The sequence below is a fragment of the Colias eurytheme genome, chromosome 6 (assembly GCF_061535395.1).
Source record: "Colias eurytheme isolate Ceu_HAF_F1 chromosome 6, ilColEury1 Martin Lab GWU primary, whole genome shotgun sequence".
NCBI classification, from domain to species: domain Eukaryota; kingdom Metazoa; phylum Arthropoda; class Insecta; order Lepidoptera; family Pieridae; genus Colias; species Colias eurytheme.
In genome coordinates this window covers 8,630,836-8,643,393 of record NC_142985.1, presented here as the reverse complement: position 1 = coordinate 8,643,393, position 12,558 = coordinate 8,630,836, and the positions used below count along the sequence as shown (strand labels likewise).

The following is a 12,558-nucleotide window of genomic DNA, read 5'->3' as shown; positions in this document are numbered from 1 at the left end:
AAATAATAATAGTTTTATTGAAAGCGGAGTAAATTATATACCCTTACTTATATCTAAAAAAGTTTTGGTTCTTGTCGTATTATTTAAAAGTTTAAACATTAAAAACAAATTAACATTGTGACATGAAATGAATATATAGATTATTATGTATTTGTTTTTATTATTTATCATGAAACAAGAAAAGTAATAACCAACTTTAAAATAATAGAGCCAATAATAGAGCCCGATGATTTTATTGTAGTTGAGGTAATTATGTAATATGTTAAACGTATTATAATTGTTTAAAAGACAAATCATGAACATAGCTTCATAGAACATCTTTTAGCTTCTTCAACTTTATTAACCTTAAATATAGTCTTCTAGACATTGGCTACAATTCGTGAGGACAAAGAATTCGTATTCGGACCTTAAATGATTTTTAATAATATCTATGTGTAGTAATAGTAATACCTAAAAATGTTCAATTATACCAACGTATTATATTATTTATTTATTTATTTATTTACTCTTTATTGTACAACAGTCTTATAAAATAAAAGTACAACAAAACCATTCAAAATGTACAAATGGCGGCCTTATGGCTCTAAGCCATCTCTGCCAGGCATATTAACATGTTATATATTATCTCATACAAACGCTACGTCGTAAATAGTAATTAAGCATAATAAGTCAGTAACTACTAAATTAACATAACTGTCACATATGAATATAGTATAAGACATAGTGGAAAAAAAAGAAAAAGAAAAGATGTATATAAAATGCCAAACCTATCACAGAATTCTTGCACAAAGATGTAGCTATACTATAGCTCTTCTTCTCTTCTTAAACATTTATGCTCAAACGCAAACATCTAGTTTAAAATTGACGATTACTGCCAGGTGTATGGATCCAAATTATTTCAAATTTGTCTCATCAATGCCAGCTTTTCTGTCTGCTGTTACATTGATCCTCGTTTATGTAATAATATCAGTGAATATGATCCGAAAGAAAATGCTTTATGTGTGTGTAACTTAAAGAGAGTTTAAGTTTTTTAGATTATGTATTAGAAGCGCTTGACTACACGTTCTGCTGTTGCTAAGTTGCTCTATTTACCTATAATATGATGTTCAAATATGTAACACTTTCCATGAAGCTTCAGTTGCGAGTGACATTGATTATCCCGCTAACAAGCTACGGCGTTCGGGTCATCTCATGCTTCAGGCGTTCCACTTACCAAAGTACCGCTAACAATTATCACAGTTTATTTCAGAGTTGACAATTCCTAGTATATTGCATATGAGTACGTTTCATTTTATTGTACATTTACGAATCGATCCTCGAGCTGAGCGCTCGCAGCCGCGAATTTAAATGAAAATTGTAGTTATAATCAGTTGAAATGTTAACTGTAAAGATACTTACGATTTTCTTAGTGTATATTTTAAAAATAAATGTTCATGCTCTAAGTTTTCCCGGCCCTCGAGTCTATGTTGTTACGCCGTCACCACGACCATTCCAAGTGAATAGTGCCAATTCAGCTCCATTCTATTATCATAATTGGATGCGCAGAATGGACTCTGAAGAAAATAACGCAACCACTACTACTATTACTACTACAACAACACCAAAAGTGGAGACGCCTGATTTAATATTTGCGGAATTCGAGTCGGATGGAAGCATGAAGAAATCGATAAAGAAATTATTGGAAAAAGAAAGAATTGCACCATTGACTTCTACAACACAACAGCCAATTTATGTTCCCGATGAAGAAACTGAAAGAGTTACACGAATTGTTAATTATGGATTGCCAGTTACAAAATTAGAAGAAAAGAATGAGACCCCAAAGCCTAAAAATAATAACAATAATTATTTTTCCATGGATGAAAACTTTTACAATGAAGCTTCTGTTCCTGAATATATGCCGACCACAAAAAGACCTATAACTGTGGCGACGACAACATCTACAACCACGACGACATCTTCACCTATAAACGTGGAAAATATCTGGCATATTATAGACAATGAGAAATTTAATCAACATTCTGGCGATTGGGACGAAGTCTTTGTTGATACATCTAATAATGCCAATGAAAATGATCCAAAAAAAAGCGATAATCATAACGAAAAGGAAAGTGACGACAAGAATATTGATAACCATGAAGAAGTGAAAATAGATGACAACTTCGCTTTGCCCGGGTACGTATATTTTGTAATATTCTATATTGATTATAATTGTGTAAATAATTACAGCCAATTTAGTAATTAACATAATATAAATATAATAATATGTCGATTAAAGTTTGATTACTAAATTACAACATTTTTTATTCCTTTTAGATTTGCTACTAATCCTGGAAGCGCAGCTGAAAATGAATCCAGAGCTATCCGTACCGAACAAAACATTCGATTTCCCTACATCAATTTGAAACCATTCCAAATGAAATCTTTGAAGAAGCCAATATTAGATGTATTGTCGAATAGTAAAAAAGGAAATAATTTGTACAGCAACTTAGATAACTTCTTTGATTTGAAAAATCCCGTACGAGGGGAAGCTCAGGACATTGGTTCCGTAACTATGAATCAACCTGTTCCCAGTAATCAACCTGTTGATCGTTACAACCCAGCACAGCCTTATTTTCCAGCTTATGGTAGTAAAGCATCAAAACCAGCACCTCCAGTTTATTCACCCCCAAAAGCCACGGCCAATTTAGTACCTCCTCCACCACCACCACCACCTAAAGGAAATGATTTTCCAACACCAACCAACTATGAGTCTTTTCCACCTTATGCACCTTCTGGGCCTGATTTTGATGCTCCATCACCGCCAGCAAAAATTCCTGCTTCTCCACCAGCACCCGTGCCTTCACTGCCTATTGATACCCAACCAAGCGACTCAATCGATTCATATTCAGGTCCAAGCAGCAATGACGGACCGTCAATGGATCTTGGATACCGTTATAAACCCCCATCTGCACCATCGCCTCCACAATTTTTACCAACTATAGCACCAGAAAGCAAACCATTTAAGGGTTACTCATATGATAGACCACCGATGCCAAGCAACGATGCGCCTATGTCAATGGATGATATGCCAGATTTTCAAGGATATGATTACAGCAAACCTAGTTCAGGACCTCAGGCACCGACTAAAGAATATGATTCACCACCAAGTTATGGTTCTTCTGACTCAGGACCCAGTTACAGCCATGACGATTCTCCACCGGAACATCATGACTCAGATTACCCAGAGTTAATATTCAATAAGCATCACGGACATATGGGGGATGACAGTGGTGGTGATGTTAAAGGTGCTGGTATGATGCCTCCACCAGACATGAAACCGGATTCTTATGGACCACCATCCGACTTTCATGGGTTTCCAAGTGATTTCCCTGGAGATTTCAAATTACATCATGATTTTGATGATCACGATCACGATTACCATCATCATCATCACCATCCAGAACCTACCACTACAGAAATGCCAAGAGTGAACAGATTCAGTTACTACTACTTAGGAAAAAAATTGTACTACTTACCACTGTATTTTAGTGCTTATTTTATTGTGTACGTAGGAGCTTTAGTAATAAAAGCAGTCCTTCGTCATAAAATTGTCTATCCTAACAGTTGGAGACCGAACGACACAACTGCCTCATTCTTCTCGAAGAGATCTGTGGACGAATTTCTTTCTAACGAAAATCTTCATGAAATGGCTGGAAAAGTAACCCACGCGATCGCAACTGCCGCAGAAAAATACATGAATACAAAGAAAAAGCTTGAATAATTTATTTAAAAAAATATTTCCATGTGGGATAATTAAGTGTATATAAAAATATTTAATTTTAGGTTATGAATACAATATGATGTTGCGATCTGGACATATTTAAAACAAAATGATTCTTTTGAATATTTGTTCATTTACTCAACGTCAATAAATAGAGTTTTACATAAATGTTTGTTTTCATTTTATACCTTTATACGAAAATGAAAATGAAATAGATTGTTGATATTTTTATAAATAATTTCACACTCCAATACAACCAAAAATTGTAGTCGAGTGTAAAGCAAGCAAGCTTAAACTCTGTTTCCTGGTTTATACTATACTAGATTTCCGCCCGCGGCTTCGCCCGCGTTTGCAAAGGAAAACCCGCCTAGTTCCCGTTCCCGTGGGATTTCCGGCATAAAAACTATCCTATGTGTTAATCCAAGTTACCCTCTAAATGTGTGCTAAATTTCATTGTAATCGGTTCAGTATTTTTTACGTGAAAGAGTAACAAACATCCATACATCCATACATCCTTACAAACTTTCGCCTTTATAATATATATATTAGAATTAGATATTAGATGTAATGTTAAATTGCCTTATGGCTTATGCTTTTTAAACAAATTCAAGCTTTTGGTAGTTTTCACAACAATCTTTTTAAATTGTAAAATTGGATGTATAAATTTGATTAGTAGGTAAAATAATTTGTTTTTAAAGAATTATTAGAAAATTTAATTATTTGATTAAATGGAAGGTATGGTGTAACACAAATATAGCACCTTTGTGATTATAAAACTCATTTCACCAGATTCCTTTAAATTATTAATATATCGGCATTTTAAATAATTATCAGATTACCTACACATGAACATAAACTTATTTTGTAATAAGACAGATTGGAGCACAAACTGTAGTCCATTCAATTCGTTCATTTCCAGTCTTTGATGGTTTAAATTCTTATACAGATAGGTATATAGTTACCTACTTATAATTAAATCGTTACTAGTGTACATCTTTTAAATGATAAATATAAAAAAAAATAAAATAAAATGTAGAGCAATCAATAAATAAATATTAAATATACATCTTATTATTTACTAGCTTTCCGCCCGCGGCTTCGCCCGCGTTTTCAAAGAAAAACCCGTTCCCGTAGGATTTCCGGGATAAAACCTATCCTATGTCCTTTCTCGGGTATCAAAATATCTCTATACCAAATTTCATGCAAATTGGTTCAGTAGTTAAGGCGTGATTGAGTAACAGACAGACAGACAGAGTTACTTTCGCATTTATAATATTAGTATGGATTTAAATCTTATTTTTTTTAGAGCAGTGGTGGCTCAGTGGTGAGACCTCGGACTTCGAATCGATAAGTCCGGGGTTCGAGACCGGGCGAGCGCGCAGGAAATAAATTGATTTTTCAATTTATCTGCGCATGTTGTAACATCACCACTGCTCGAACGGTGAAGGAAAACATCGTGAGGAATCCGACATGTCGAAGAATCAAAAGTTCGACGATATGTGTCATCCGCCAACCCGCACTTGGCCAGCGTGGTGGATTATGGCCTGTACCCTAATAGGAGGAATGTGTCCCAGGAGTGGGAACATATATGGGCTGATGATGATGATGATGATGATGATTTTAATTCGACTTCGACCTAAACTTCCTGATGAACATTACCACGCGTACTGAAAATACTAATTGTGCATATAAATTAATCTTAGCAATAATCTTTTCATTATTAGAAATTATAAGGAAGCATTGCGTATTCGTGTAGAAACACTGAATAGGAGCATTTCTGGTTGCAGCTCATGTCGATTTCATATGGGTAATGTGACATCGTAAAATAATTATAAAATTAAAATTTTAACAACACATATTTAAGTCTATGGAAGATAAAATTTTGCCACTATTTGTATAATACTTTACTCTGGGTATATAGCATAGTTCATCATTGAGCTTTTATCAAAATTTCAAGAAGGGTTGTATGATTTGTATATTACCGATTAATCTAGAGTACACTGTGACAGTCAGAAGCTATTCCTACTATTATCCTAAAAGTTGATTGATGGTTGATTGCCTCAATAATTGTCGTTAGATTAGCCCAAATTAATAAAAGATGTTCATATCCTGATAGAGCATAAAACACACTATACGAATATCACACTTTTGTATTGTTATGATCCTGCTTAATACCATAGATTTAATGCTACGAGCATATATATAAACTAGTATATGTATGCTCGTATAATTTGATACTGAATTCTTTTAGTAGAATAGGTTCATTTAGGTGTTGTTATACGCATCGAACTTGTGAAAAAAAAAACTAACTACTTCTTCGAAAGGTTCTCATTTAGCCTATTATTGATCCTTGCTGTCTGAATAAATATGGAAACTATATTAGTAATATCATAGACAAATATGGTAATGTATGTATGTATGGTTATGTTTTGTAATACATAACAATAGTGAATATGTGAATAGTAATCGGTAATAGATTTGGCATGATTACCTTAATATCTCATAAAAAGTGTGTAAGAAATACCATTAACTTAAGATTACATATCTGACCTACACCACGCTTAATTAGGTAACTATTTACAGATGATTTAAATAAGGTTTAGTCATTAGTTTAATATAATTATTATATACTGGTAGTACGTACTGCGCCTGAGCTAGTTAGATATCAAAATTGAACCAACAACACTAAAATTGCAAAACTAGAACAAATTTCAAGATTCATTCATAAGATTTGATCCGTTTGTCACAGGTGTGCTATATTAAAAAGTAAAATTGTAGAAACTCAATAATCCGCCCACATAAAGTGATAAGTATCCAGACATAAGAAATTTACCGTCGCCTTGTAAATTATTACAATTAGATCCTGAACGATAACTGAATATCGTGGACTATGGCTAGGTTCGATTGAGCCATTTCTCTATAAAAGTGACCATCGCCTTTTTATAACGTAGTAGAATATATTTTTATTGATATATTTGTTGAACGAAGTAAGCGAGAAACTATCAAAAGCCGCTTTTTCTTTCGAAAAAGCGACAAAAGAATGGAGTATGACTCCATTGCTTTTTAGCGATAAGGTCGTTGCTTGTGTATGCAATCATTAAATCAATTTCCTGTATAAATGAATAACTTAATATTAAATCCACACAAGCAAAGTAAGTACAACATACTAGTCAAAGAAATTTTACTAGACGTTAGGAACACGCAAATTAAATTTACAAGCCACTTGACAGCAACACGACATTGTTTGCTGAATCTATTTCATGCGTGCTCCCTTTGCGTTAAGTGAGATGTATCATTTTCAAGAAGCCAGTCTGTTTGAAATCACCTAGCTGTACACATTGATAGATAATAAATTTGAAATAAAAAAAAGACTATGGCTAAGAATATATTAGTGATGTCCTTCCACGGTTTAGTGTTGGTCGGTGCGATATGTTTCGCGTTTTGGGCGACAGGTGCGAGCGCGCACTACGACACCGCTACGCCCTACACGCCGCCCTACACGAAATACAAGTACATACCCTTGCAGTAAGTTATTTTATTTGGTTATATTTTGAATTTGAAGACTTGGAGTAATACGATCATACAAGTTCATTTTTGGGCTATCATATTACTACAAAATATAATGCTTTTAGTGAGCTTTCGTGTTGTACAGCTACTGTAGATAGCGTGTGAAGTTAACATAAACATACCATAAAAACATTTATTTGTTTTATTTATTTTATTCGGAAATAAATATATTAATTGATCAATTTTAATGTTCGACTACATACCTACTCATTTTAATATGATTCTATTAGGTACCTATGTAGAGTTTTAAAATAAGCTTAATAAATAACTTAATAATTATATTAAAAGCTTATACATTGTGTTAATATACAGTCTTAACAACTAAAGCTTTCGTTCATCGATTCAATACAACTATTTCATTAGGATTATACGTAAATAATTACAGCGGTGACGTCGAGGATGCACCATCAGCGCCAAGTGAAGAACCGGCATCATCAGGGATGCCTCCATCAGAGTTGATACTTACAGCGTTAAGGACAGCCCTGGATATTGTCAGGAATATTAATAAGAAGAAAGCGGAGACCACACAGATTATTGCTAATAATACAAGTTCATCAGTTATTAATAAGGTAAGTCATAAATGAATAAAAGAATGAGAATCGTACCTATTATTAAGCTCCGATGCAAACTTCGATCCGATAGGGTGTATACTGTATAATCTTGTTAGTTTATCTTGTCTATTTATCTCTATGTAGGGCTAAAACAGGTACCTAACTCGATGCATGTGCAGTTTTTAAATGAAAATATTGTGTTTCATAACAATCGGATAGAATAGGCAATAATCGATACGAAGTTGATTAGAATTCATTATTATTAGACCCTTTTGTATGTTTTTAGTGAATATTACAGAAATAAGCCCAGAATCGTCCTAATTATACGATTTTTTTGCATCATTAATCTTTCGGATGTAAAGCTGTAACGTTGATTCATTTTCAAATTCAACTTATTTGTAAACCTATTTAAACCAAACAATTGAAATAGGGACAAACAATTTTATATTATTTAGTAATTTGCCACGTGTCAGTAATGAGCAAAGAAACAATAATAAGTTATTATCAATCATGTCTTGCACATACCATTATTATATTTTTCAAATATTATAATAGGTATAGAATTCTGATAATGATACTATTTATTCAATATGTTCAATAATATAGTGTAACAATAGAATTCGTTAAGTGAAAACCAGGTCATCTTAACGGGACCACTTGAAGTAGGTGACCAGGTGTCTTTGGCGCTAATTGTCCAGTTTAGACATTCCTGTTTGTATAAATAGTTGTGGCACTTTGCAAGATGCTGTTGACTTGTTTGCATTTCGTGCATAGGATTTGTGTTATCTTACAATTTAATGAATTAACTTCTTTGTCCATTTTGTGGTTTGGGAGACTTGAATGTACATAAGTTATTAGTATTCTGAACGCATATTGTAATCCTAAAAACTTTCTTTTTCGAAAAGGAGCATAGTTTTTCCCTTATTCGAGCTGGAAATTTTTTGATAAATGTTTCGACACTTCTGTAAACTCTGTAAAATGCATAGGCAACTTCACAAAGAGTTAGCTCTACTATACACATCTATATACTTTTTTACTCTCTTAATGTGCAGTGGCGGGAGAATTAAAGAACTAACGTTAAACCCGTGTGCCAGAAAATTGTGTAATAACTTTAAAAAAAAGACGGGTTGCACTCCGGGAGTGCTGGCAGAAGTGAAAACGCGCGTAGTAGAGAGGGGATAGCTGTCTACTCTCCATCCGTCTTACGCTTTTTCGATCAGGTCACGTGTCCTGACGCGAGTTTAAGATTTTATACCCATTACTTCAAAATAAATTTTCAGCTCAGACGCAGAAAGCCGAGTAATGGCACGGCTGTCAGTGGAAGAGGCTTTGAGGACTACTACGACGAGCACCATGACCACCATTACCACCACGATATCGAAACGACGACTACGCCGAAACCCATGAAACAGGGCAGATACACCGACCCGTGGGCTGGATACTATGGCTGGATCATCAATGAAGGTTCTTTCAAATTTTGGAGCGTGTTTCAAGTGAGTCGATTGATTTTTTATTATTAATATCTTAAGAAATAGACTTATCAAGTAGTCTTGTAGGCTTTTATGTATTAGTGTTCAACAACCAAGGTGGACAATAGAGATCACATTTGTAAAATTTAATAATGTCATTTTGGAGATAATGCTTTAAACGGGATCCTTTGTCGCAGGCCAAAGTTATTGTTACAAATTGATATGACCTCTAACGCATTGTAGCGCATCGTACCGAAAAATTATTGTTGTTAATTACTGATTGCAAAAACAAAGATCCCGCTGTCCAACCGAAAGTTAGCGACGAACTAAACTCATAACATTGACACACTTCGTGTTGATGGCCTCACGCAACATGAACACATCACACAGGGCGAAATATTGCTTTGCCTAGGGCCTTGTTTGCGCTATTATTGTCTATTTACCTGTTTACTGCGTCTTCGAGACACTTATGACAGAGGACAAAGCAATTGTGACTTCATATTGTCGTTATTACATAGAATTCCCACGTTACATGAATTATAATATGTTATGACGGTGTAGTTATCGAAACACGTCGTCAATTGAGATGTTGTCAGCCATCGTGATATATTATATATTTTCACGGTCATAATTTAAGTGCTTCTTACTTCAATGGTTCCGGATTTTTTGTCTCTTCTTATTGTTGAGTGGATTATAATGGTAATCTTCATGTCTTCCTTTTGGATTTAGTTACAAGAGCACCTGCAGTAGTCATTGTTGTTTATACAACCAAATATTATTTGCATAATCTTTCCTTGAATTTGATTTTTCTTATTCAATACAATAACAATTTCATAATCATACTATTAATATGCTAAAATTATGAAATAATTTTCATGAATATGTTCATAAATTGAGCTGTTCATGTAATTTTTAATTTCACATACCTACCCTACCTAAATGGTATTTATCCACTTTAGATTTTCAAACTATATTCCCAGTTCGTTTTCAATTTCCCATAAAATATATTAAATTATTTGAACTGTTTTATAATTTCAATGCTTTCTAAATATAAAATTCTTCATTACATATTCGTATTAGGATCGACAAATTGCAAAAAAGCTTTTATTGTTTCAAGACGCTGCGTAACCATCACGTCCATATATTATTTCCTTATTATTATTTGTGTGGCGTGCTAACCGCATCTTTATTGAGTTAGAAGTCATAGGAGCTATTATGTTGTACTCCGTGATATTTCGGTGGCAGGCTGCGGCCTGCGAGCGTGCAGGTCGTGCTATTGAACTTCCCATAAAGCCTGTAAACCATCTGTTACTGACAAAAAATAAACACATATAATTCAAGAGTATTATAGTAGGTATATAGTAGTACATTTCCGCTTTGATTGTTAATGAACAATAACGGTAGTTAATGCGAATTGTCGTTAATTAATCGATGTTGCGGTTGTTTGCTTATCAAGTTGTAAACATAGAAAACTGATTGTAAATTTATATTTAATCGATGATTTTTTCTCAAATTTATTCGCAATCGGTTATCGATCCCAACGTTAACTGCTTGGTTGTATTTATATCAAACACTTTATAAATAATGTTACTTATCTCGTAATATAATGAAGTATAGCATACGTACTGATTTATAATCTGTTATTATACAGGTATGGTATATTCCAATGTCCAATTAAGTCAATGTGTGGAATATTTAATAAAACGTGACATGTATTATTAATGAAATCATCAAAAGCATGTATAAATTGCATTCCCGATTCATAAACAATTATTAATTAATTGTATGATCTAACAATTATATTATGTATATTACATTGAATATGTAACATTATTTTAACGCATTGATAAACATGTAGAGTATAATAATAACAATACAATGTTAATTAATACCCATATTACCTAAATAATAATAGTAATTTAATAATTTTCAATTTCAGTTATTTACTGCAGCCCTTCTGTTGTACGCGTGCTTTTCTGCTATTTACTACGCAAAATTCAACCCTATATTGCCTGACTACACCATGGAATACGACGACTATTTCCTGGAGAGAACCGTCGGTAGAAAAGCAAGGAGTGTGGACCCATCAGAGACGCCATCAGGATTAAGTTGGATTAACCCTACTATGTTCCAATTTATTTTGAATGCCATTTCTCAACATTACTTGGAGCAGTAATCTTTAGTCATTTTATAAATTCTTCAATATGAGGAAACGACAGCATCTCTATTTTAAGTTAAGTCAACATAACGCTCTTGTTTCCCTATATTAGAAGTTTTAAAAACGATTTGACAGAACTTAATGTTATAAGTCCTTAAATCGGGTTTAAAGAGTAATTTACATGTAATTTTATAAATCAATTCGCATTATGTATAAGGAATAATTTGCTCAATTTTAGTTCCTAGTGAACAAAGTAATAAATGATATTATTTTAATGATTCGGTCTATTTTATTCTGCGGCTCTAACTCATAAATATCTGCAGAAAGATAGGTCTCTAAAACGACTATTATAGCTCAAGGGTACAATGAACTTATCCTTCATTTATAATCACACAAAAAGTCCACAACAAAAAGTGACCATCAATTTTTATTTGCATCCAAATAACAGGATGGTATTATTGCGCTCGCATAGGTAAGAATAAATGAAAATATTATTAAATTTGTATGTGGCTGTAATTGTATTATGTACGAATGTAATGCAGAAAAAAAAACAGGATAATCGCTGACGTGGCGTATCGTTTTAAACATAAAATTATAAGTGCATTGTACGAGTACGTGTTAGAAGTGCGAAGGCGCGTCGTGTCCCGGGTTCGACGTCCGGTCTCTCGGCCGCAGCTAGGATCGCAGGATGCTATTACTGTTCGAACCTTCAACGGCCATTGTTCCTCACGACTCTGCTTAAATTTTAATTTGAAATCACCATTCGTTTAATGCCATTCGTAACGGTCCGTAATTTAGCGTTTCTTACCTTCGATTGCATAAATCTTCATGTTGTTATTTATACTTATATAAATATTTTTATATTAGATGTCATAAAATTAGGTAATATGGTAGGTATGGTATCTTACTATTGGGATCCAAAATTCTTGCTTGACCGAAGTGCAAATCGGTGGACAGTCGCCAGATAACATTATCGTAGATTGCGATAAATTTTGATTTAACGATTAAGCTATCTCTGTGAGACCACAATTTCCGTACTTTGTGGTCTGTCCA

The 12,558-nt window shown here is 33.6% G+C and overlaps 2 protein-coding genes across 3 annotated transcripts; both read left to right on the top strand.

Moving 5' to 3' along the window:
* The first annotated feature begins 1,321 nt into the window (after window positions 1-1,321).
* On the top strand, window positions 1,322-3,928 carry LOC149907858 (uncharacterized). The gene is made up of 2 exons (XM_090103413.1): window positions 1,322-2,172; window positions 2,314-3,928. Exons 1-2 carry the CDS (start codon window positions 1,376-1,378, stop codon window positions 3,758-3,760), a joined length of 2,244 nt encoding a protein of 747 aa, XP_089959539.1. The 5' UTR covers window positions 1,322-1,375; the 3' UTR covers window positions 3,761-3,928.
* A 3,151-nt stretch (window positions 3,929-7,079) lies between these two features.
* LOC149907857 (uncharacterized) lies at window positions 7,080-11,783 on the top strand. 2 transcript variants are annotated; one of them, XM_090102975.1, is made up of 4 exons: window positions 7,080-7,270; window positions 7,713-7,896; window positions 9,159-9,371; window positions 11,287-11,783. In XM_090102975.1, exons 1-4 carry the CDS (start codon window positions 7,134-7,136, stop codon window positions 11,521-11,523), a joined length of 771 nt encoding a protein of 256 aa, XP_089959101.1. In that variant the 5' UTR covers window positions 7,080-7,133; the 3' UTR covers window positions 11,524-11,783. The 2 variants fall into 2 exon arrangements, with proteins under 2 accessions (XP_089959101.1, XP_089959100.1); XM_090102974.1 differs by having other exon boundaries at window positions 7,080-7,285.
* Window positions 11,784-12,558: the final 775 nt, after the last annotated feature.

Bases quoted from the DNA above. Each gene is read 5' to 3' on its own strand.
- LOC149907857 (XM_090102974.1), top strand. From the start codon at position 7,134: ATGGCTAAGAATATATTAGTGATGTCCTTCCACGGTTTAGTGTTGGTC. The intron at 7,286-7,712 runs GTAAGTTATTTT...AAATAATTACAG, and splicing joins TACAAGTACATACCCTTGCA to CGGTGACGTCGAGGATGCAC. The intron at 7,897-9,158 runs GTAAGTCATAAA...ATAAATTTTCAG, and splicing joins GTTCATCAGTTATTAATAAG to CTCAGACGCAGAAAGCCGAG.
- LOC149907858 (XM_090103413.1), top strand. From the start codon at position 1,376: ATGTTAACTGTAAAGATACTTACGATTTTCTTAGTGTATATTTTAAAA. The intron at 2,173-2,313 runs GTACGTATATTT...TATTCCTTTTAG, and splicing joins GACAACTTCGCTTTGCCCGG to ATTTGCTACTAATCCTGGAA.